General features: G+C 41.6%; 1 protein-coding gene across 3 annotated transcripts; it reads left to right on the top strand.

Annotated features, from left to right (window-relative positions):
* Positions 1-1,005: 1,005 nt before the first annotated feature.
* LOC109893466 (TRIO and F-actin-binding protein) lies at positions 1,006-25,356 on the top strand. Of its 3 annotated transcripts, none has more exons than XM_031834306.1 (13): positions 1,006-1,431; positions 3,023-3,079; positions 3,668-3,736; positions 3,857-3,946; positions 5,632-5,741; positions 7,284-7,719; positions 8,400-8,637; positions 8,792-8,903; positions 13,438-13,597; positions 13,749-13,862; positions 14,820-14,906; positions 22,705-22,904; positions 23,026-25,356. In XM_031834306.1, exons 1-12 carry the CDS (start codon positions 1,426-1,428, stop codon positions 22,864-22,866), a joined length of 1,641 nt encoding a protein of 546 aa, XP_031690166.1. In that variant the 5' UTR covers positions 1,006-1,425; the 3' UTR covers positions 22,867-22,904; positions 23,026-25,356. The 3 variants fall into 3 exon arrangements, with proteins under 3 accessions (XP_031690166.1, XP_020342284.2, XP_031690167.1); XM_020486695.2 differs by having other exon boundaries at positions 1,007-1,431; positions 7,284-7,716; XM_031834307.1 differs by lacking the exons at positions 1,006-1,431; positions 3,023-3,079 and adding an exon at positions 3,110-3,413.
* The last annotated feature ends 265 nt before the right edge of the window (positions 25,357-25,621 follow it).

The raw sequence follows: 25,621 nt of genomic DNA on the forward strand, positions 1-25,621 counted from the left end.
AAAAGCATGCACATGTTTAAAAACAATATACTACATATTGTTTTTTACATTCTACACGTTCCCTCTCTACACTGCCTCTCCTCGATGACCCTTTACCTTTTTCAAAGGGAGGTGAGAGGATGGAGGAGAGAGGATGCAGAAGTTGAGCAAATCCAATTTAGAAAAGGCCAGAGTGCACATTCACCTGCCCACATCCAAACTTCCTTCTCCGATTCTATTATAGAAGGGCTTTTTGGCTTTAATATTTATTGCCCCGTTGCTGCTTTGAATAATGTCAACATTTAGTATTTATTTACTCACACGCTTATTAGTGTACGGTATATCTAATCTGAATGTTTCGTTTTACAATGTTTTCCTCCTGCATGCAGTCTTTTGTTTACAATGTTACAAACACATATCGGTCTATTTATTCAGGTTATGAATTCAAGAAGTTGTGATAAACTGGTATATGCCTGCTCTATCAATTAAAATGCAGTGTGACTTCAATGCTTTCTTTTAACATTCCTAAATTTAATTCAGACTTTGAAGTATGCTGGTGGGTTGTAGGTCTGTTTCTTTCACCTGAACCCTACTGGGATTTCATAGAATGAGCTTTGTCTACAGTGGCTGGTGGGGCATGTGTTTCAAATTCTTGGCCTGGGGTGTAATCGTTAGTCCAAACCGTTGGGAACGTTTTGCAACTTAAACGATAGTTTATATTGGACAAATGCAGGTAAGTCCCTCCCGTGTGATACCTTTTGCTGCCGTTTAATAAACGTTTTGCATGAGAATCGGCGTAAAATAACCTCCTAAGCCTTCCAAGATTTGACCTAGTCAGCATAAAGAATCTAGCTACTCATCTAAGGAATGTCATAAATGCTTTGATGTGTATTTTAGTAGAAGCTATGTGGTCTGGAAGTAGGTGTCATTGGTTGCTTTTTTGGCAGTGTACAGTCTATATTTCAATATTCAAGTATTCTGAGAAGCCTACTGATCACTTGATTGGTTAGCTTGTTTGCTCAAACGATTCTTACAGATCTGCCCAGGAAGTGGTAAACAGGGCGAGAGTGTAGAACGAAAAACATCGTAACAAACGGCAGGAAAGTTGTGAAATTGTGTCTTTCAAGAGTTGTATGTGTCAACGACGTCTATGATCTTCAGTTTCTGTTGAAATAGTCCATGGGAAATACATTTGATCGATAAGATACGTTTCACCGACCAAAGATGGGTAGAAATGGCGGGGTTTGTTTTATTTTTTAGCCTTCCTGCTAGGCAGACAAGTTTTTAAGCGAACGTGTCAGCAGGTAGAAAACTGAAGCAATAATTATTCAACCCCGATCACATTGGTACAAAATAAAGTTGTTGGACGAGTAGGCTATTGCAACAATATTTTTTATTTAAGTGTTTACTTGTTTTTCTCTCAACTGCCTCCTGGGTCCTACGAACATGACGGTACGTTTGCTCTTGTGCCTTTGATGCCACGACTTAAATTACATTTCCATTTTTTTTGAGCCTATAACTGAACGGTGTTGCAAGACATTGTTGCAAGAATGTTTAATTGTTCGCGGAAACCACTAGGCAACATGGAACATTGGGGTTAAAATGGTTACATTTTTAATTCGGGGAGTGGGTGTGTCTGTATTCTTGTGTTTCGTGGCCTTTAATTCTTCGTTTTAATAGTTTTTCCATACATCACGTTGTTTTTTGCGTACCTGTGGCTGTAATTTATGCCATTGCCAAGGGCTGCCAGGGTTAATGAAAAATGTATGCGTATTGTATTTATGTCAGCGCATTAGGGTTATCTAATTGTTTACAGTTCTTAAGTGTCAATTGAATTGGAGCAACATTGAGCTCCATATGTTGACTGTTTGCATGTGCAAACGAACACCTCACCCCAATCGTTTTGTTTTGTTAGATCCCTTATAATTTAGAATCTTTGTAATTGGCCTTTGAGGAATCTATAAATGCATGATTATTCAAACAACATATAGTTTATCCCTTGAAATTAATAAGCAAGTGTTTTTAAGGGTATACTTCTGTGTGCAGGTGGGTCATCCTCATCCTGGCACTTCGAAAAACGTCTATGTTAACAGCTTGTCAACAATGTTTCCTGTTGTTGCCAACTATTAGTTTATTGCATCTCATTTCAAAACTATATTAAAGCATTTGTAGGGTAAATGTTTTGAGACACACATACACACACCAGTATGCTCATAGTTACCACGATGACACATTTTATTATCATTAGTCAACTCATGGGAAGGTCGTTCTAAGTCTACCTCATGCTGTAACCATACATCTGTCTGTTAATGCTCCTCAGACCTTGTAATGGTTTTGCTGGAACAAAGCACAGTGGTGGTTACAACGTGACAACTTATGAGTTACAGTGAGAACAGGCAGTGATGAAGGGTTGAAGGAGATCAAGACCCACACTGAGGAATGTAGATGGAATAAGTTTCCTAATCTTGATCCAGGATCACCTCTGTAAACTACCTCACAGGTTTTCCCCCTGCTCCCCCCACCCTCAAACTGAAAGGATTCCTAGAAATAGTTGAGGCTGCAGTGGTTAAATATCAGTAACACATGAGTCTGAGTTTTAAATCTATAATCCATGTTTGAACCCTAGAAGCTGTTACAGTATTAGTGATGTAGATGGTGAAACCTCTGGTCTCATTCTGACTGTAGATGTAATGACTTTGCAAATCTCTCTACATGGTGTTCTGCTCTAGTTCCCCATGTCTACGTTGATTATATTACTGTTACCGTAGCAATCTTTTTTTTCTCTCTTCTCTCATCACCCAAAGGTGTGCTTTTTGTTGTTGTTGTTGTTGCCTTTAACACTTCTAAAAACCCTCAACTTCCATGTCCTCACACATTTGAATGTACACGTAGGCGTTTGCCATGGTGCACTAACTGCATGAAACGCCTGTTGGTCTTTGTATTGTGAACATCCTACACTGGCATCCTTTGTTCTACTTTTGTGTTTGTCTCACTTCTTCAAAACGGTTCCGTTAACCTGACACTTTGTCTTCTTTCCTTGTAGCCCGACCTCCTTAACTTCAAGAAGGGATGGATGTCAAAATTGGATGAGAATGGAGAGGTGAAGTCAAATTTTTCTTCATTTCTTATCACTTTCTTTCTTGTCTTATCTAGTCAGGAGTCATGTATCACTTGTTTATCTGTTTTCTTCTTTCTTTCTTTCTCTCTTCCCTTCTGCTTTCTTGTTGGATTCCTCTCCTCCTTTCTCTCGCCCTCTTTCCCTCTCTCCTAATGAGAAAGCTTGTGCGTAAGGCGATAGCTGCAGACTATCCATGTGTTATCCCAGTAATAGCTTGGTGTGCCCAGGCAGGCACAACCGGTATGTTCTAGCAGGATAAGACTGAGTATGAAACGTCCTCATGAGCTTGTGGCTCATTGTATCATCTGTGTGCTAGGTTTGTATGTTATGTGTTTGAACTCATTTTGAATTCACAGTACAAACACTCAGATGACCCATAGATCACTTTAAGCACTCTTATTATACTTGTCATAATGTCTTAAACACTGTGTACTCCATAGGTTTCATTGGTCCATGTTAACTTGATTTGAATGATGTCTGGCTGTGAACTGTCACTTAGCTGCTTGTGTGCATTAATGTGTCGGATTGGTCGAATAGTGCTGGTTTAACTGGTGGCTTGTCTGTCTGCAGTGGAAGAAGCACTGGTTTGTGTTGACCGATGCTGGTCTGAGGTACTACAGAGACTCTGGGGCGGAGGAGGTACGTTTTCAATGGCTTCAAAGCTATTTTGACTATTGCAATAATTGTCTTAGGGATACATTGTGAGTTATTGATATGTGTCTGTAGTCTTACCCGTTTGTTCCTAACTGTGTCTTACAGAAGGATGATCTGGACGGGGAGGTTGACCTGAAGTCTTGTGTAAAAGTGTCTGAGTTTGATGTAGAGAAGAACTATGGATTTCAAATACAGGTGAGTGTGTTTTTCACTGTTCCAATTACACTGCTCAAAAAAATAAAGGGAACACTAAAATAACACATCCTAGATCTGAATGAATGAAATATTCTTATTAAATACTTTTTTCTTTACATAGTTGAATGTGCTGACAACAAAATCACACAAAAATGATCAATGGAAATCAAATTTATCAACCCATGGAGGTCTGGATTTGGAGTCACACTCAAATTAAAGTGGAAAACCACACTACAGGCTGATCCAACTTTGATGTAATGTCCTTAAAACAAGTCAAAATGAGGCTCAGTAGTGTTTGTGGCCTCCATGTGCCTGTATGACCTCCCTACAACGCCTGGGCATGCTCCTGATGAGGTGGCGGATGGTCTCCTGAGGGATCTCCTCCCAGCCAACTCCTGGACAGTCTGTGGTGCAACGTGGCGTTGGTGGATGGAGCGAGACATGATGTCCCAGATGTGCTCAATTGGATTCAGGTCTGGGGAACGGGCGGGACAGTCCATAGCATCAATGCCTTCCTCTTTCAGGAACTGCTGACACACTCTAGCCACATGAGGTCTAGCATTGTCTTGTATTAGGAGGAACCCAGGGCCAACCGCACCAGCATATGGTCTCACAAGGGGTCTGAGGATCTCATCTAGGTACCTAATGGCAGTCAGGCTACCTCTGGCGAGCACATGGAGGGCTGTGCGGCCCCCTAAAGAAATGCCACCCCACACCATGACGATCCACCGCCAAACCGGTCATACTGGAGGATGTTGCCGTGGAGAACGTTCTGCTGCCTGCATCTCCAGATTGTCACGTCTGTCACATGTGCTCAGTGTGAACCTGCTTTCATCTGTGAAGAGCACAGGGCGCCAGTGGTGAATTTGCCAATCATGGTGTTCTCTGGCAAATGCCAAACGTCCTGCACGGTGTTGAGCTGTAAGCACAACCCCCACCTGTGGATGTCGGACCCTCATACCACCCTCATGGAGTCTGTTTCTGACCGTTTGAGCAGACACATGCACATTTGTGGCCTGCTGGAGGTCATTTTGCAGGGCTCTGGCAGTGCCCCTCCTGCTCTTCCTTGCACAAAGGCGGAGGTAGCGGTCCTGCTGCTGGGTTGTTGCCCTCCTACGGCCTCATCCACGTCTCCTGATGTACTGGTCTGTCTCCTGGTAGCGCCTCCATGCTCTGGACACTACGCTGACAGACACAGCAAACCTTCTTGCCACAGCTCGCATTGATGTGCCATCCTGGATGAGCTGCACTACCTGAGCCACTTGTGTGGGTTGTAGACTCCGCCTCATGCTACCACTAGAGTGAAAGCACCGCCAGCATTCAAAAGTGACCAAAACATCAGCCAGGAAGCATAGGAACTGAGAAGTGGTCTGTGGTCCCCACCTGCAGAACCACTCCTTTATTGGGGGTGTCTTGCTAATTGCCACCTGTTGTCTATTCCATTTGCGCAACGGCATGTGCAATTTATTGTCAATCAGTGTTGCTTCCTAAGTGGACAGTTTGATTTCATAGAAGTGTGATTGACTTGGAGTTACATTGTGTTGTTTAAGTGTTCCCTTAATTTTTTTGAGCAGTGTATTTTCTATGTTATGTGAGGATGAGTGACAGGTATTTGAATGATCTCTTTCTCCTTCTCTTCCCCTCACCACACCCTTTCATTTCTTATTCTACTCTCTGTCGGTCAGACGAGGGAGGCAGTTGTCACACTGTCAGCTATGACTGCAGGGATCAGGAGGAACTGGATTGAGGTTCTGAGGAAGAGTGTTCGGCCCAGCAGCTCTCCAGACCTTACACAGTGAGTTCCTCCTCCCTCTGTCCCAGCTGGCAAATACACAAGTCACATAAAGAGGCCTATTGTTTTCTTATACTGGTGTACAGGTGGGCTACTAAGTCCTTGGGCAGTTGTGGATTACTTTGTCTCATTAATCATTTGTAATGTTATGTTGCTTACATAGTGAATCACCAGGGATTTCTTTTATGTAGTGATATTGTGTGATAGGGCTGTTGCGGTGACCATATTACCGCCACACCGGCAGTCATTAGTCATGACCGCAGTAAAATTACACGTGACAGTTGAGTCATGGTAATCTCCTCTTATGTACTTGGGATGTGCTTTGGTAGTACCCAAGTTGCTAACAACCATCAGGTCCTAATGACCTGGTACTCAGGGCTCTATTGTCCCTCTAACCACTCTGACAGCAATTCAAACGCAATCAAAAGTCACATCCAACACTAATCATCAAAACAGTCTCATGCTTTTAAAATTCACCTTACTGTGATGATCAATTTGAAGAAAGAAGTTCAACAGCAGGTTGAAACTGAGAGTGAAACATGGTCGTTGTGGATGTTGGTTCAAAGCCTAAGACAAGGAAATGGACAGCGCTTTCTAAGATTCATTCACAACACCCATACTCATATTTGAGCTTATGCATAGGCCTATATGAGCCCAAGCCGGAACAAAAACCATGAAATAAAATTGATTGAGCTGTTATACAATACATAGCCTACTGTATGTTACACATGGCAGAAAAACATTTAAAAACTGATTTAAGATATATTTGATACCTAATTGGTCTAGCCTATAGAATACTCACTTGATGAGACAACGGTTGTGCAGCCTGAGGCAAGGAGCAGACTGCAAACCTTTTTCTTTTTTTGCTACTTTCTCAAATCCTCAATAGCCTGTAGTCACATCATGTAGCCCATATACGTTTTGATTTCTAATGCTTGTATCATTCACAACTAAAGTTGCCAAATAACTATAAATCTAGTGTATAGGACCTGTTTCAAATGATCGCTTTTAAGCTCATATGCGCACTCGTTCCGAATGGGGAAAAATATACTTTCTATTTTATTCAGGTAAGTTAAATTATATTATTCTAAGTATAAAATCATATAATATAAAATGATGGCACAGGACTTATAATCATATCTTGTCAGGCTAATGAACAAGTCTATGGCATGGAGCATAGCCAGGCATAACATGCAGTAGGCCAACTCCTATTCTGTTCTCCTGAAATACATGTTGTTAACTTGTTTCTTTAGACCAGACTAAAATAAATAATGGATTATTGTGATGGTGTATGTTGATTTATGACATTATTTTTATCTAGATTTTCTAAAGGTCTGCATCAGTGGCTTGTATGTGTGGAGGCCTGGAGATGCTAAATGTGTTTGTTAATTAACTGTCAATTACCGTGAGACAGGCAGTCTTTTGCATGACAATAACTGGCTGACAAAATGTAATGACGGCCACAGCCATATTATACTGTCACTTTATCAATCTGCGCGCTCTCTCTGTCTGACTTGGTCTCTCCCTGTCCTTCCTCTCCTCCAGACTGCCCGAGGGTAGTAGTGACAAGGAGAACTCTCGCTCCTTGGCCTCCACTCATAGACCACCTTCTCGCCACGGTGATGCCGGATCAGAAATCACCACCTCCTCTGTACGCCGATTTGACTGTGTTGAGCTGTCACCAGTGCCCGTCCCCTCCAGCCCTCTGCCAGCCACTCAGAGAGAGGCAGGAGAGGGGCAGGGCAGGGAGCACGCCCAATGGCAGGAGGAGAGGAGCAGAGATGTGACCAGTAGCACATGGGAGCAGGTGCTGTCGAGGAAAGGGCCGGGTGTAGGCTCAGACCCCAGGATAAGAGCAGAGGAGGAAATTGAGAAAAAGTGGGCAGAGTTTGAGCGGCTGCCACTAAAGGAGATGAGGTCACTACTGCCAATGGGCTCACGGTCCAGCCATCCAGCCAATGAGGCGCTGCAGAGGGAGGTAGTGCGTGGAGATGTTTTTCAATTTGCAAACACAATAAATAAATGCAAATTTACTCTTCATCTAGATGATTCACCTAAAGATGAAGTTGAACTCTTTAACACTAGGCTTGCTCTATTATGCATGTGGGATGGTAATCAGGCTCTCTGCAGTAATACTGACTCTGTCAGCCTTCAAAATACCAAGGAGGAGGGTGTAATAGGGGCTTAGTTAGCAATACCGGTTTGCCCGGAAAAATAAAGTAAGACATTTCTCTGGTTCTAGAACTGAGTTTATCAGATGTCGATAGTGGAAACACTGCTGAAAGTCTCATTCCATCATTTCATGAGTGATGTGTCATGTGATAACATTGTATAGTGTGCTGTTGACTACTGTGTCTTCACGGGGGTAGTTTTAGTACTCGTGCAGACCATACAATCATATCATGGGGTTGCTGGAATCTGATCCAGATTAATTTACTCCTTGCGCTGTCCCTTTTGTCTATGATCCATATAGTCCCTAACATTCCCTTTGAGACACATGACCTGATGTGTGGGATTGATATGACTGCATGGAATATGGCATTCAAATCACCCCCTTCACTACTCGCATGTCAGTTCGGTCCAACCCAGTAATTACATACCCCGCCGCCTCTCCCTTTCTTTCAGTGAGCTTTACCGCCTCTCTACCTTTGTGACACTCAGGTGGCGTCTCTGAGGCAGCAGCTGGAGCGTTTGCAGGGAGGAGGGTGTGGTGGTGGGGGGAGGGTGGGGGGAGGTAGCTGTGGTCGGGAGGCAACGTGCGGCCGCAGCCTTCAGGCCATGGAGCGGGCCCACAAACAGGTCCTGGAGGAGCTGCAGAAGCAGCATGCCCGCGAGACCCGTGAGCTGGAGAGGGACAGGGACCGGGTGCTGAGGGAGGAGACCCAGGACACAGCACAAGGTCAGAGGATCATGGGGTCAAGGGTCAAAATTGTACATCGATGTCATTATAGCACCCCAATTCAAGGACTTTTGTTTGAGGCGTGTGACGTCAGAATGGAACAGTCAACACCACAGCATTTCATCACATCCTCCCCTTTCTCTCTGTGGTTTAGTTATGGAGACACTGAAGAAGGCCCACAAGGAGGAGCTGGAGAGAGAGGTGGAGAAGGCAAAGAGGCTTGGTGGAGGGAGTGCCAACACACAGACCCTACGCACACAGCAGCAGTGAGTGCTCAAAACACAACCCATTCCTTACACACACCTTCACATGCATAGTACACCCTTTGTACCATAATTTAGTCACAAGCACTTTCTTTCCACTCACTTTGCAGTCTGCATGGTCAGATGGATGCAAAAAAAAATTGGTGACGATGTTGCTTTCCCCCCCCAAAAATGTATTTGCATAATCGCTCAAGGAACTACACTGGTCCTTGCGCAAACTGGAAACGCATATCCCAAGTTCGCATTTATTATAGCTGGGACTTTAATAAAGAAAATCTGAGGAAAATGCCACCGAAGTTCTATCAACACATCACCTGCAGTACTCGCACTTTAAACACTCGACCGTTGTTACTCTCCCTTTTCGGTAGGGCTACAAGCCCTCCCCCGACCTCCCTTAGGTAAATTGGATCACGACTCCATTTTGCTACTCCCTATAGGCAGAAACTCAAACAGGAAGTACCCGTGCTAAGGTCTATTCACTGCTGATCTGACCAATCGGAATCCTTGCTTAAAGACTGATCACACGATCTGGGACATGTTCCGGGTTGCCATTGACAAAAGGCACCTAAAGGACTCAGACCATGAGAAACAAGGTTCTCTGGTCTGATCAAACCAAGATTCAACTCTTTCCCCTGAAGGCCAAGCGTCACGTCTGGAGGAAACCTGGAACCATCCCAAAAATATCTAAAAACCTGTTTTTGCTTTGTCGTTATGGGCTACTGTGTGTAGTTTGAGGGATTTTTTAAATGTATTTTTAAAATCCGTTTTAGAATAAGGCAATGTAACAAAATGTGATGAAAGTAAAGGCGTCTGAATACTTTCCGAATGCACGGTATACACTCCGGACTTCAACATCGCTCATCCTAATATTTCTTACTTTTTAGATTTGTGTGTATTGTTAGATATTACTGCACTGTTGGAAATACGAACACAAACATTTTACAGGTTACTGAATTTAGCTCTGCCTGAAGTATCCCCTCCTGTGCATTTTACCACTAAGCCTATGGTCCGGGATGGGCAAAATACAATTACAAAATGCCATGAAGGTCAATATATCAAAATAAACTACAAAATACCTTTATTTTTTAAATGTATGTCATTAAAATAGATGTATTTAAAAATACAAAAATGTATTTGCAGTTAGCCGACCCGAACAGCAACAACGTTCTCAGTAAGGGGGACAAAAACATTTCACTTGCCATGACTGTGATATGCTAGTTGAGCAAGTCACTCTGGATAATGGTGTCTGCTAAATGACCTAAATGTATAAGTGAAAATGAACATACCAAAATAAACTGCAAAGCACACTAGGTATTATTATTGGCCTTGTTTTGGGGTGGAGCTCAATAGAATAATACTCAGCATGCTTTACAATTGTTAATTTGTATATACATTTCTATTTAGTTCATTTAGCAGATGCTCTGATCATGCTATAGTCAAATAAAATTGTCACACTGAATACAACCTGTGTAGACCTTACTGTGAAATGCTTACTTACAAGTCCTTAACCAACAATGCAGTTCAATGCAGAAAATATTTACTAAATGAATTGAAGTAAATAATAAAATAAAAGGTAACACAATAAAATAACTATAGCAAGGCTATATACATGGGGTACCGGTACCTAGTCAATGTGCGGGGGTACAGGTTAGTCGAGGTAATTTGTACATGTACAGTGCCTTCGGAATGTATTCAAACCATTTACTTTTTCCACATTTTGTTATGTTGGCTGGGGGCAGTATTGAGTAGCTTGGATGAATAAGGTTCCCAGAGTAAACTGCCTGTTACTCAGGCCCAGTTGCTAATATATGCATATTATTATTAGTATTGGATCGAAAACACTCTTAAGTTTCTTAAACTGTTTGAATGATGTCTGTGAGTATAACAGAACTCATATGGCAGGCAGACACCTGAGAAAAATCCAACCAGGAAGTGGGAAATCTGAGGTTTGTCGTTTAACTCTTTGCCTATCGAATATACAGTGTCTATGGGGTCAAATTGCACTTCCTAAGGCTTCCACTAGATGTCAACAGTCTTTAGAACCTTGTTTGATGCATCAAATCAAATCAAATGTATTTATATAGCCCTTCGTACATCAGCTGATATCTCAAAGTGCTGTACAGAAACCCAGCCTAAAACCCCAAACAGCAAGCAATGCAGGTGTAGAAGCATTGTAACTGTGAAGGAGGGGGGAATGGGAGCTGAAGGAGTCAGTGGTCTGGCAGAGTGGCATGAGCTGGTCACTCGGGTTCATGTGAGAGTTAGCTTGAGTTCCATTGCATTTCTGAAGACAAAGGAATTGTTCGGTTGGAACATTATTGAAGATTTATGATAAACATCCTAAAGATTGATTCTATACTTTGTTTGACATGTTTCTACGGACTGTAATGTGACCTTTTGACTTTTCGTCTGCTCGCGCGTCATGAATTTGGATTACTGGGTTAAACGCGCGAACAAAAAGGAGGTATTTCGACATAAATGATGGACTTTATTGAACAAATCAAACATTTATTGTGGAACTGGGATTCCTGGGAGTGCATTCTGATGAAGATCATCAAAGGTAAGCGAATATTTGTTATTTCTGACTTCTGTTGACTCCACAACATGGCGGATATCTGTATGGCTTGATTTGTTGTCTGAGCGCTGTACTCAGATTATTGCATGGTGTGCTTTTTCAGTAAAGCTTTTTCGAAATCTGACACAGCGGTTGCATTAAGGAGAAGTGTATCTATAATTTCATGCATAATAGTTATATCTTTTATCAATGTTTATTATGAGTATTTCTGTAAATTGATGTGGCTCTCTGCAAAATCACCGGATGTTTTGGAACTACTAAACACAACACGCCAATGTAAACTCAGATTTTTGTATATAAATATGAACTTTATCGAACAATACATACATGAAGTCCTATGAGTGTCATTTGATGAAGATCATCAAAGGTTAGTGATTCATTTTATCTCTATTTCTGCTTTTTGTGACTTCTCTATGGCTGGAAAAATGGCTGTGTTTTTCTGTGACTAGGTGCAGACCTAACATAATCGTTTGGTGTGCTTTCGTCGTAAAGACTTTTTGAAATCGGACACTGTGGTGGGATTAACAAGTTTATCTTTTAAAATGGTGTAAAATACTTCTATGTTTGAGGAATTGTAATTATGAGATTTCTGTTTTGAATTTGGCGTCCTGCACTTTCACTGGCTGTTGTCATATCGATCCCGTTAGCAGGGTTCAAGCCATAAGTTTTAAAGCCTTCTAAAAATGGAAGGGGAAAAAAATGTTTCTCAGCACTCTTCACAAACTACCCCATAGTGACTAAGCGAAAACAGGTTTTTAGACATTTTTGCATTTTTTAAAACAAAAATATTCAGACCCTTTGCTATGAGACTTGAAATTAAGCTCCAGTGCATCCTGTTTCCATTGATCACCCTTGATGTACAGGCTTCCTTTTCATTCTGTCATTTAGGTTAGTATTGTGGAGTAACTACAATGTTGATTCATCCTCAGTTTTCTCCCATCACAGCCATTAAACTCTGTTTTTAAAGTCACCATTGGTCTCATGGTGAATTCCCTGAGAGGTGTCCTTCCTCTCTGGCAACTGAGTTAGGAAGGATGCCTGTATCCTTTGTAGTGACTGGGTGTATTGATACACCATCCAAATTGTAATTAATAACTTCACCATGCTCAAAGGGATATTCAATGTTTGTTTTTTTACCCATCTACCGATAGGTGCTCTTTACGAGGTATTGGAAAACCTCCCTGGTCTTTGTTGTTGAATCTGTTTGAAATTCACTGCTCGACTGAGGGACCTTACAGATAATAGTATTTGATGAGGTAGTCATTCAAAAACCATATTAAACACTGAGTCCATGCAACTTATTATGTGACTTGTTAAGCCCATTTTTACACCTGAATGTATTTAGGCATGCCTATACAAAGGGGTTGAATACTTAGTGACTTAAGTCATTTCAACTTTTCATATTTGATTAAATTGTTAAATTCTAAAAACATAATTCTACTTTGACATTGTGGTATTGTGTGTAAGCCAGTGACACAATTTAATCTATTTCAAATTCCGGCTGTAACGATGTGCAAAAGGTCAATGGATCTGTTGCGCATACAATGTTAATGAACATGACATTACGTGTGTGTGTCAATTATGATTTTCTTTTTGCATTTGTGGTTAATAGGTGTGGGCAGAGGTTTCCATCTAAACCACTGTTGTACCAAAATGTTTGTACCAAACCACTGTTGTACCAAAATTAAAACAGAATTCATCAGAACAAAGCACACCCACCCTCACCACCATTTTCACAGTTAGATTTTTTGAAAGACTGTGTTATTCATGTAATGGTCTTCCATGTAAACACAACATGGCTGCTACTGTTTTGACTGTGCACAGCCAGTGCAGTGTGTCATGTTTTCTACAGAATACCAGTATTGTCTCCAGTTTTGCTTTTAATCTCTGGCATAATATAGTATTTACTGTAATATACAGTTTATATAAATGAAATGTTTTTATCCTCTCTCGTCCCCTCAGGTTAGAGACCCAGGCCCTGCAGAGGGAGCTGTCTGGCCTGTCTGAGAGGTACTCCCAGAAGTGTCTGGAGCTGAACAGGGCTGAGCAGAGCAACGGGGAGAGGGAGAAAGACATTACTCGCAAGGAGAGCGAGCTGGAGCAGCTGAGGAAAGAGAACCAGGTGAGCCAGGAGTCTGGAGGTCAGCTGGTCCTGTGCATTTAGCCTACTCTACCCTAACACTTTTCTGTTATAGACAAGCAATGCCTATCCATATGACACATTCAGAGGTTTGTCAGTATGCTCAAATACTGTCAATGTTTTCACCTTTCAGGACCTACAGGCCCGTTTGACAGAGGAGATCAGCCGCATGCGCTCCATCGTCACGGGCCAGGGGTCGGAGGGCGTTTCCCATAACAACCAGGACAGGCCGTCCTGTGAGCTGGAGGTGGGTCAGGAAGAGGAGAGGAGATAAGATGTAGAGAGCCCCTCAACCATAAGCCTCTCTACCTACAACAGTGACATAGGGGGCACTTCTCATGTTTGAATAGAAAGGGAAGGGATTATGAAAGGCAGCGTGCAGTTGGTTACTATGTAGGGCAATGCCTTGAACGTGTGGTGTGAATCTTTACATAAATGCATCATTGACTGTACACTGAAACACACTGCCCCCTGTTGGACGCTGTGCCCCATGGAGACACCAAAGGTGTTTGTAACACACAAGTTAATTTGTTAAAGGGTGACTGCACTTCCTGATTTGGCCTAGTTTTTAGATTTGGTTCATTTAAGAAATGCTAGTGGCCATGACTAAATTCAACCGAGAGTTGTTTTGGGTTGTGGTTTGATATGTGTGTGTGTGTTCGCAGGTGGGAAGAGTGAGTTATTTTGCCACTTAGCTTCAGTCGGCTATTGTGCGACAGTGGCAAAATTGGTTTGACTATGGATAGCCTACCTCCGGGGCTAGTTGAATTAATACAATTTATATTTGGAGGTTAAGTCACTGAAATTTGGAGCTATTGGACTTTAACATATTTTTCCATGTACATGGTGTAATTTACCGATGGTCCCCAACTAGTGAACCCAAAGTTGCCACAGGCATTACGATCGGGTTGCGTGCTACTGTACTCCGAATTGATGATTACCAGATGTGGGCAGGATTGAAACAAACCCAACCTTCGTTTACGCTGAGTTGCGGTTACGACGACAAGTCTCACAAAACTCTATTTTGGATGAGACTGACTTTATGACCAAAATCATCCTATTTACACTTTGTAGTCAATTTCGACAGAGTAAATGTTTCTTCTAAATAAGGTTTTTATGGACAGTTGCTATTTGTTTGCTCAGTGTCTTAGATGTTGGGTTTATCACTCTTGTTAGCTTGTAATAATATGATGTTTTGTCACAGGTTCTTCTCAGGGTGAAGGAGAATGAGGTGCAGTACTTGCACAAGGAGATCAGCTGTCTGAGGAACGAACTTCAGTTCCTGAACACGGTACTGGTTCACTGTGTATTTGTGTGCAGGCATAAAGGTCTAATGTTTTAATCTGTAGACGGGTTGGCTGACAACGTCACAAATGATGTGTGTCTATTGATATGGCCAGAAGACATGCATTATAATTCTGACCGGTCAGAAGACTAGGGGCATGTCCATGTAAAAGGACCCATAAGCACCAAATGAAAGATAAGAATCTATATTTTTGGGAAATTAATGCATAAACCAGATTTCCAGCCAATGTGAGTAAAAAATATTTTTAAAACATTCACGACTGACCTGATGGAAAACAACATTTTTTGGTAAACTTTCCAAATGTCGACACAACAAAATACACTAGACAAGGTGGCATCTTTTTGTGTCGGTAAAATGACGCAAGAAACGTCAGTGGAAAAGCTTTTATGCGCGAATATTGCTGTGATATGTAAGTAAACCTGGAGTCGGGATGACGTTGTGTGGTCTTCCTACTACGACTCATCGGGAAAGCATGATGTTTATTAGGAAAGCATGCTGTTTATTAGGAAAGCATGATGTTTATTAGGAAAGCATGATGTTTATTAGGAAAGCATGATGTTTATTAGGAAAGCATTATGTTTAGTAGGAAAGCATGCTGTTTATTAGGAAAGCATGCTGTTTATTAGGAAAGCATGATGTTTATTAGGAAAGCATGATGTTTATTAGGAAAGCATGATGTTTATTAGGAAAGCATGCTGTTTATTAGGAAAGCATGCTGTTTATTAGGAAAGCATGCTGTTGAGTAGGAAAGCATGCTGTTTAGTAGGAAAGCATGCTGTTTAGTAGGAAAGCATGCTGTTTAGTAGGAAAGCATGCTGTTTAGTAGGAAAGCATGCTGTTTAGTAGGAAAGCATGCTGTTTAGTAGGAAAGCATGCTGTTTAGTAGATTACAGATTAAATAAATGATGTACTTCAAAGGGTGGTGAAAATGCGTGTTGAGCTTTATGCTTGTTTCCAATATTGAGAGTCTTGTTCTGGTGACATGATCATCGATGCTTTGCTGTTGTTTGACAAATAGAAATTCTCACTTTTTTATCCATAATAATCTCATCATTTAGGGTCATCTGCGAGCTATTGGCTTGAGTGCATTTGCCAATACCAGAGTGGGTACACTCGCTATATAACGCAAAAACTTTTAGTGAGAACCATCAGTAGAGTTGAAAATGTGATGGAAACTCATTTAACTTGTATTTTTTATTCGGTACCACAAAATATATGTTTATGTGCATTATGTCATCACGCACACACAGCCTTTTATCCACAAGTCAATTTGATGGAAGCACCTCTGATGGGGAAAATGTGCATACTCTTGTTTTATGCATATTTTTGAATATTCACATGACAATCCGTCGCCAATTTGATGGAAACCTAGCTATTGATACATTTTCAACCATTTTCCAATTTAAAAATGTGGCATAAGTGAAGGCTTTGATTTGTGGATAAACAGATGGAAAATGAGTCTTAGAAAACATCTACCAGAAGAAGTATTAAAAGGTATTAGAAATGCATCAAAACACAATATGGAAGTAAAGACCCCTGCCAACTAATATCAGCACTTTGTTTCATTTTGGAGAAATTGTTTACCTTCTGTAAATCTAGGAAATATTGCTTTGTAGTTTCATTACCAAAAACTAAGATATATTTTTTTTTCCCCTCATGAGCAGGGAAGATAATGAAAGTTCATACAGTTGTTGTGGTAATTTCCTGTATTACTAAACATTGAGAGAGCAAACCACACAAGTCAGAGTTATATTATAAATCCATCTTTTAATTATATGAGCTTCACCATATGGCATATACCAATGGCATATATCAATTGTCAATTCTAGATACCCCCATCTCAAATACACCCCCTCCTGGACATGATCAGAAAAGACAGTGAGCCTCTTAGGTCATATACTAGATCAAGATAAGGGCAACCTCAGAGGGGACATACAATAGTTACAGACACATTCCCATAAGAAGACAAGCCTCCATTCTGTCCTCCTCCCCTTCTGATATTCTCCATAGCATCACATGGTTTAACAGATACATTGACATATGAAGACAAGCCTGACCTCTCCCCTCTCTGGGCCCCTAGTGACTAAGCCCTGGAGAAGAGAGGAAAATGCAACTGCCAAAAGAGAACATCCTAATGACAAATATCTCACACAAGCATTATGTAAATAAAACATCTTATCTATGTTACCCAACTAATTCTGATTCAGCCACGACATAGTGCATTTGGAAAGTATTCCTTGACCTTGACTTTTCCCACATTTTGTTACCTGACAGCCTAAAATTGATTAGGCTGTCAGATTGATTGAACATTTAAAAAATATAAAAAATCCTCATCAATCTACACACAATACCCCATAATTGTATGCCGTCATTGTAAATAAGAATTTGTTCTTAACTGACTTATAAAGGTTCAATAAATAATGGCAAAGCAAAAACTTTTTTTTTGCAAATAATAAAAAATGGATTTAACTTAAGTATTCAGACCCTTTGTTATGATACTCGAAATTGAGCTCAGGTGCATCCTGTTTCCATTGATCATCCTTGAGATGTTTCTACAACTTGATTGGAGACCACCTGTGGTAAATTCAATTGATTGGACCTGATTTGGAAAGGCACACACTTGTCTATATAAGGTCCCACAGTTAACAGTACATGTCAGAGCAAAAATCAAGCCATGAGGTCGAAGGAATTGTCCGTAGAGTTCCGAGACAGGATTATGTCGCGGCACAGATCTGGATTAGGGTACCAAAAAATGTCCGCAGCATTGAAGGTCCCCAAGAACATTGGCCTCCATTCTTATATGGAAGAAGTTTGGAACCACAAAGACTCTTCCTAGAGCTGGCTGCCCGGCCAAACTGAGCAATCGGGGGAGAAGGGCTTTGGTTGGGGAGGTGACCAAGAACCTGATGGTCACTCTGGCAGAGCTCCAGAGTTCCTCTGTGGGGATGGGAGAACCTTCCAGAAGGACAACAATCTCTGTAGCACTCCATCAATCAGGCCTTTATGGTAGAGTGGCTGGACAGAAGCCACTCCTCAGTAAAAGGCACATGACAGCCCTCTTGGAGTTTGCCAAAAGGGACCTTAAGGACTCTGACCATGAGAAACAAGATTCTCTGATGAAACCAAAATTGAACTCTTTGGCTGAACGCCAAGTGTCAATTCTGGAGGAAATTGGGCACCATCCCTATGGTGAAGCATGGGATGGCAGCATCATGCTGTGGGGCTGTTTTTCAGCAGCAGGGACTGGGAGACTAGTCAGGATCGAGAAAGATGAACAGCGCAAAGTACAGAGAGATTCTTGATAAAGCCTGCTCCAGAGCACTCAGGACCCCAGACTGGTGCAAAGGTTCACCTTCCAACAGGACAATGACCCTAAGCACACAGCCAAGACAACGCAGGAGTGGCTTTGGGAGAAGTCTCTGACTGTCTGGGTGAGCTACTCAAGGAGCCCAGACTTGAACCCGATCGAACATCTCTGGAGAGACCTGAAAATAGCGGTGCAGCGACGTTCCCCATCCAACCTGACTGAGCTTGAGAGGATCTGCATAGAAGAATGTGAGAAACTCCCCAAATACAGGTGTGCTAAGCTTGTGTCATACCCAAGAAGACTTGAGGTTGTAATCACTACCAAAGGTGCTTTACCAAAGTACTGAGTAAAGGGTCTGAATACTTATGGAAATGTGATATTTCAGGTTTTTTCTTTTTATACATTTGCAAAGAAATTCTAAACCTGTTTTTGCTTTGTCATTATGGGGTATTGTGGGTAGATTGAGGAAAATGCATTTTAAAATAAGGTTGTAATGTAACGATGTCGGAGAAGTCAAGGGATTTGAATACTTTCTGAATGCACTGTAAGGAACAAGTAATGGTAGACCTGTCAATTAGTTATAGTGATTTTACTCATACGTTTTTTGAATTATTATGTGGTTAATTCTCGTTATTACAAAAAAAATAGCGGAATTACTGCAACTGAATTTGCTATAATGGACAATCGGAAGTCACAAATAGGACTGTTGCAGTAACCGTTTTACTGCCTCACCTGCAGTCATGACCGCAGTAAAATTCCACGTGACTGTTGATTCACGATCTCCTGATATGCAATCTATACGTGCTTTGGTAGTACCCAACTTGCTAACAACCATCAGGTCCTAATGGCCTGGTGCTCAGGGCTCTATTGTCCCTCTAACCACGAATATCAATGCAAATGCAGTCAAAAGTAACATAAAACACTTATGATCAAAACTGTAGGCCTATTATACTTTTATAACTCACATCACTGTGATGATAAAGTTCAACTGCAGGTTGAAACCGTGTAAAACATGGTCATTGTGGATGTTTTTTCAAAGCTTAACAATGAAATGGACAGCTCTCTAAGGTGATGATAAATTCAAAACCCCCATATGCATATTAGAGCTTATGCTTACGCGTAGGCTGAATTATAATTCTGATTGTGTCATTATACAATACATAGCCTACTGCATATTACGCATAGCAGAAAAAACCATCAAACCAAACAGATGTGCCAAAGACAATGCTCTAGCCTATACTCCAAAATTAAACACATTTGAGTAATCACCTTTGTGTGAGAACTGTTATTATACATACCGGTTACATTATGCTGTTCTCCAACATTTCTATCCATGAGTCTGGGAGAGAATGACTAGCCCTAGGCATTGCAGTTGGTTCATTGATTGTGCAGGGCTATTTTGAATAGCCTAGTAATGGGGATTTAAAAATATATATATTTTCATAATTAATTGGGTGAAACACAACCTTTTTAGCTATACAGAATCTCACTTCCATGCATTTCCATCTCCTACGCTCTCTCTCCTTTTTTATTCCTTTCTCGAGCGTGCAGAGGGACTGTCAACAGTTTTATCAAGTATGTTTTGTTGTGAAAACATGTTACTATCGATGTTCCCGAACAGATTTTACCTGGGTAGCTGCAGGAACAGGGTTGGGGAGCCCATGGCATACAGAGTACTGGGTAGCTGCAGGAACAGGGTTGGGGAGCCCATGACATACAGAGTACTGGGTAGCTGCAGGAACAGGGTTGGGGAGCCCATGGCATACAGAGTACTGGGTAGCTGCAGGAACAGGGTTGGGGAGCCCATGGCATACAGAGTACTGGGTAGCTGCAGGAACAGGGTTGGGGAGCCCATGGCGTACTGGGTAGCTGCAGGAACAGGGTTGGGGAGCCCATGGCATACAGAGTACTGGGTAGCTGCAGGAACAGGGTTGGGGAGCCCATGGCATACAGAGTACTGGGTAGCTGCAGGAACAGGGTTGGGGAGCCCATGGCATACAGAGTACTGGGTAGCTGCAGGAACAGGGTTGGGGAGCCCATGGCATACAGCGTACTGGGTAGCTGCAGGAACAGGGTTGGGGAGCCCATGGCATACAGAGTACTGGGTAGCTGCAGGAACAGGGTTGGGGAGCCCATGGCATACAGCGTACTGGGTAGCTGCAGGAACAGGGTTGGGGAGCCCATGGCATACAGAGTACTGGGTAGCTGCAGGAACAGGGTTGGGGAGCCCATGGCATACAGCGTACTGGGTAGCTGCAGGAACAGGGTTGGGGAGCCCATGGCATACAGCGTACTGGGTAGCTGCAGGAACAGGGTTGGGGAGCCCATGGCATACAGCGTACTGGGTAGCTGCAGGAACAGGGTTGGGGAGCCCATGGCATACAGTTTGGGCAGAATATCACCTGTTGCTCAGCGAGAGCATGCCCCAAACCGTGTGAATCATGGAGTGAAATAAGTGTTGTGATATTTATTTCTCAGCTGCTCATAATAAGCACATGCTCTGCTATAAAACCGAAGTAGCCTATCCGTCATCACTGGTGGGAAAGAGCGCAGCCTCCATTCACTATTCAAGTGCATACAGAGGACTTGTCTTTTCCCCCTGTTCCTTCCCATTTGATAATGTGCCGTTCTAAATTAAACTAATTATACATATTAGTAAAGACGAGCTTCAATTTAGAATAGTCTGATGGGTGAAAATATGATCACTTGAGAGAACAGCTGTGCAGACTGAGGCAAGGAACAGAGCACAAGCCTTTATTGCTACTTTCTCAAATCCTCAATAGCCTATAGTCACATCATGCATGTTTTGATTTCTAAGACATTCTAAGGTTTGTATCATTCACAACTAACATTTCCAAATAACTCTAAATCTAGTGTGATAGCCAGATAACATGCAGTAGGTCAACTCGTATTCTGTTCTTCTGAAATACATTTTCTTCATATCATGTTTCTTTTGACCTGACTAAAATAAATAATGGATTTATTGTGATAGTGTATAATCAATGTATTTATATTAGATGTAGATTTTGCAAAGGTGCGCATCAGGTGGAGGCAGCTTGGAGACCTGGGGATACTAAGCGTGCGTGACAATAACCTGCTGACAAACTGTCATGACCGCCACAGCTCTAGTCACAAACAAGTTGAGTCACCTGCTACTGTTTCCCTTCCACTGGAATTCTGTTATGTTCAGCTCATAACTGTTTTACTTTGTCTGGTGGTCAAACCAAGCGTGTTAAAAATGTCTGTCTGGACAAGCCCTCTCTCGTGCGCTCTCTCTCGTTAATGTCACCTCTCCCAGCTCTTACTTACACCTACCCATGAGCCCCCTCTCTTTCCATTAACTGTAACCAGCATCCTCACCCACTGAGCACCGACCGTCAAGGGATGTCGAGATTTGGTCAGTCCACCCTAGTCTTGATGTTAATGTCTGCAGATAGGTTCAGATTTGGTCCGGCCCATCAGACGTATTTCACAAGTTTGGATAGTACAGTGAGTAGAACACAGCGTGCAGTCAAATACAATACATTTATTTACATTGTTTTATTTAACTAGGCAAGTCAGTTAAGAACAAATTCTTATTTACAATGACGGCCAACACCGGCCAAACCTGGACAGCGCTGGGCCAGGGACCATGATGTAATTTCGTTATCGTAATTCAGTTACCAGGTGTAAATCCACTTCACTTACTGTACTTCAATAACCGAAATAAACTCACGGTGCCATGTCATAGCTGACACCGCATTCTTTCTGTAGACATGTTTGAATCTTAATTCGGAGAAGATATTTAAGAGTTTTGAAAGAGTGAAAAAAAAAAAAACGGAATAATTCCGTTACCGTGTAATTAGCCACAACAAGCTGCCATGTGGGGAATCACAGGTGGCTCGTTATATCTTATTGATACCATGTTTTGTTTTGACTGATATCATATTTATGCTCATATGGCTAGAATTCGCTAGCTAGCCAACAACTAACAATGCATTTGAGTGACATTTTGAGACAAAATAGTTTATCGGTTGTCAACAGTCTAAGCAACCCTGTTCCTGATGTACTGCAGGATTTTGTTCCAATTAGGCACCACATCTGACCAACTGAGCTAATTGATCAGCTCGGTGATTGCCTAAATTCAACACACCTGGTCTTCAAGTCAGTTCAATCAAAAAACATGAAGTGCCTGCAGCACTCCAGGACCAGGGTTGCCAACCCCTTCTGTTTTTCCCCATAGGTACACACGTGTCGGTTTTGTTTTTAAACAATGTGTAGCTGGAGACTACTTTAACTCTACACACAAACTGGAATGTTAATCTACAAGTTAGCAAAGCTATCTTGTGTGGTTGCTTGCTCCAAGTTAATCACAAGAGCAAAGAAACAAGTCCTCAGGCTCTTCTGTCCATCCCAACATTGTATGTCTGCCCAGAGTGGAAGAGGTATACTTTGTCCATCTGATAAACCTCTGTCTTTGTGCCCTTACCCCTATAGGAGAAGCAGTCGGCCTGTGAGCGTTATAAAGAGGTGCACGGGGAGCTGAGTGGTATGAAGCGCAGGAGCGAGCGGGAGATCCAGAGCCTTAGGGAGCACCTGAGATTGGCCATGGTTGCCCTGCAGGAGGGCCAGAAACTAGGCAACAGCCTGGAACACTGAGACACTGCCTCAAGGGCTCTGCTCAGAGACACAGAGAGGTATAGACGTAGCTCATTATTAAGAGATGCATAGTCATGCTCACACAACTTTGAAATAGTTGATTACATTGATCTTCTATGATGAAACTGTAATTGCCTAATCTTTTTTTGGTGTTTCTAGTTGTGTGGGCACAATGGTGACTGAAATAGGAGAGGAGCAGAAGTCTTCGCACCAGAAGATGCCGGCTCGGGGGACCACGATAGTGCCTTAGCTTTCAATCATTCAGCCGATGAGCGGCATAGACTAGTATCAGCTGATCGGTCATATTACACTGGGTTGAACAAATTTTAATCTGCACTTTTTAAACTTTTTCTGTTGTTGATGTGCGAGAGTGAGTGAATGAAAATATTGGTCTGAGAAACTGGATTATTTGTGTAAAGACTGTTGCTGTGATGTATTTGTGACCTGAAACAGCACTGGATTACCTTTCTCTGCATACCTAGCTACATGTAGACCTACTATTTACATGTTGACAGTAGCCAACATATAAACAGTTGGTCTACATGTTGGCTACTGTCAAAAGCTGAATAAGGAAGCAGGATATAATTCTCGCCAAAAACAAAACTATTTTCATTTGAGCGTGGATTTGTACAGACTGAGTCATTCCATGCCATTTCAGCAAGCCATGAAACCCACCATCTCAAGATTGTTCCAAAATAGTTTCTGTAATTGGCAACGGGAAAGATTGACATTCCTGAAACATTATTTTGTTGAAACTTAATTTGATCTCTGAGAAAGGTAAGTGATTGCACCCAAATTGGCATTTCTTTTTTTATTTATAGGATTCAAGGATTCACATAATATTCAATAAATATAGTTCCCATCATCCGATTTGGACCAAACTTCTTCCTACTAATGAGTAAGACATGAGGAATCTAATAACATTGTCAAAAGCCACCCGCAGACTCACCACACAACACATCACATGCCAATCCAACCCCAACAACCAGTAGACCATATCAGTTCTCTATGTTTTAACAAGTAGTATGAAGTTGCTGCTTGGAGTACTGCTTCTCCATACTATGTAATGTATTCCCTATGAATCTGGTGATGTTTTTTTTCTTCTTATTCCCTCCCCTGTTCAGAGAAATTAGTCATTGAAGTTACTTGCATTATTTACCATAAAGTAGTGTGAAAGTACTAGGTTTTGACCACTAGATGCCGTGGTCCTGCTATACTGCCGCACTCATCAATTTTTCTGGTCTCTTGTGTTTATTGAATAGATCACAACATTTCCATTGTAAACACAACCAATAGATTTGGCTCATTATGAAAATACATTGTGTGGTCATCCTCGATTTCAAGCCAGTCCTCTATGAAAGCAATTGAGTTTGTCATTTTATGCTTAATATGTGTCCAGGAAACTGCCCCCTTGTGTGAGGTTTATTCCCTTCAAAAAAGGTCTGGATTAGTTCCTGTTAGACCATGCTGTTTCCTAATAATTTTATTGAAAAACATGACTGCAATTTTTTTTTAGGGTTGTCACATTTTAGTCCCTAGCCCATTTCTCCATCAAAGTTTTGGACTTGTAGAAAAAGTATTCATATGAGAATTGCACCATAGGGATAGCTCTCTCAGAAAGCTGCCACTTATTGGAATATTCAAGGAAATTGTTGAACATAACTGAAACTATACTAGATATTGGAGTGATATTGGCATTTTTTGGGGCCTTACTCATTGGTAGGAAGAAGTTAAGTCCAATTTGGGCACAATCAATTAGCTTAATTTATGAGATCAAATTATATATAAACAAAAGAATGTTTCAGGAATGCTAATCGTATCTCTTACAAATAACTACATAAACAATTTTAGGACCGTTTGAGACGGTGGGTTTCAAGCCTTTTTCTTGTGCTTTTTGAGGTGGAACTACGTTAATGTATATCAACAACGGTTGCTCGGTGATTGTCATTGTACGCATTTTACTTCGCAAACCTATTTGTATCTTTATTCAGTGTACTATATCATCTTATAATGTGGGTCTCCATTGTGAAGTTAAACTTTATAACAATTTACCATTGGGATTGATACAGAGAAAGTGGTTTGGTACTGTAAATTCCTGGGAAGCCAACTTGGAAATCACTCATTCCTCTGTGTAGATACAAGCCATTTGAATGTGTGCTTTCTGTTTCATATAGTGCCTTCTGTGACTGGAGAATTGCATGTAGAAGTTCGATGAAATGTCGTCTTGCAAGGATTTTTGATGAGACTAAGAAGATGCATGTTGCGATCCTTTCCCAACCTCCGAACATTGTGTAGGCATGATTGTTTGTGCCACAAAATGTCTAGTGTTGCGTCAATGAGCCAATGTTTTTTTTTGTATCATGTATTTTGTGAGGAGATGATAAAGTAGACAACTGTCTTTTGACAAGTGTTTTTAATATTTAATGTAGGGCATGTGATATCTTTGTAAAGTACCCTCGTTTTACAAGCAATAAAATGCATGTTTATACAGCCGTGTGAATCATCCATATTCAGCTGATTTACACTAGTCTCAGAACTCTGTTCTAGGCCTAACTCGTAATGGTTTATAGGCTAGACTAATGGCATGAGTGAGGTCGGGCACTGATGTTGGGTTATTAGTCCTGGTGTAACGGATGTGAAACGGCTAGCTTAGTTAGCGGTGGTACGCGCTAAATAGCGTTTCAATCGGTGACGTCACTTGCTCTGAGACCTTGAAGTAGTGGTTCCCCTTATACGCTAGGTGGCAGCACTAATA

The sequence above is a fragment of the Oncorhynchus kisutch genome, linkage group LG10 (genome assembly GCF_002021735.2).
Source record: "Oncorhynchus kisutch isolate 150728-3 linkage group LG10, Okis_V2, whole genome shotgun sequence".
Lineage (NCBI taxonomy): Eukaryota > Metazoa > Chordata > Actinopteri > Salmoniformes > Salmonidae > Oncorhynchus > Oncorhynchus kisutch.

Bases quoted from the DNA above. Each gene is read 5' to 3' on its own strand.
- LOC109893466 (XM_031834306.1), top strand. The intron at 5,742-7,283 runs GTGAGTTCCTCC...CCTCTCCTCCAG, and splicing joins AGCTCTCCAGACCTTACACA to ACTGCCCGAGGGTAGTAGTG. The intron at 8,638-8,791 runs GTCAGAGGATCA...TCTGTGGTTTAG, and splicing joins GACCCAGGACACAGCACAAG to TTATGGAGACACTGAAGAAG.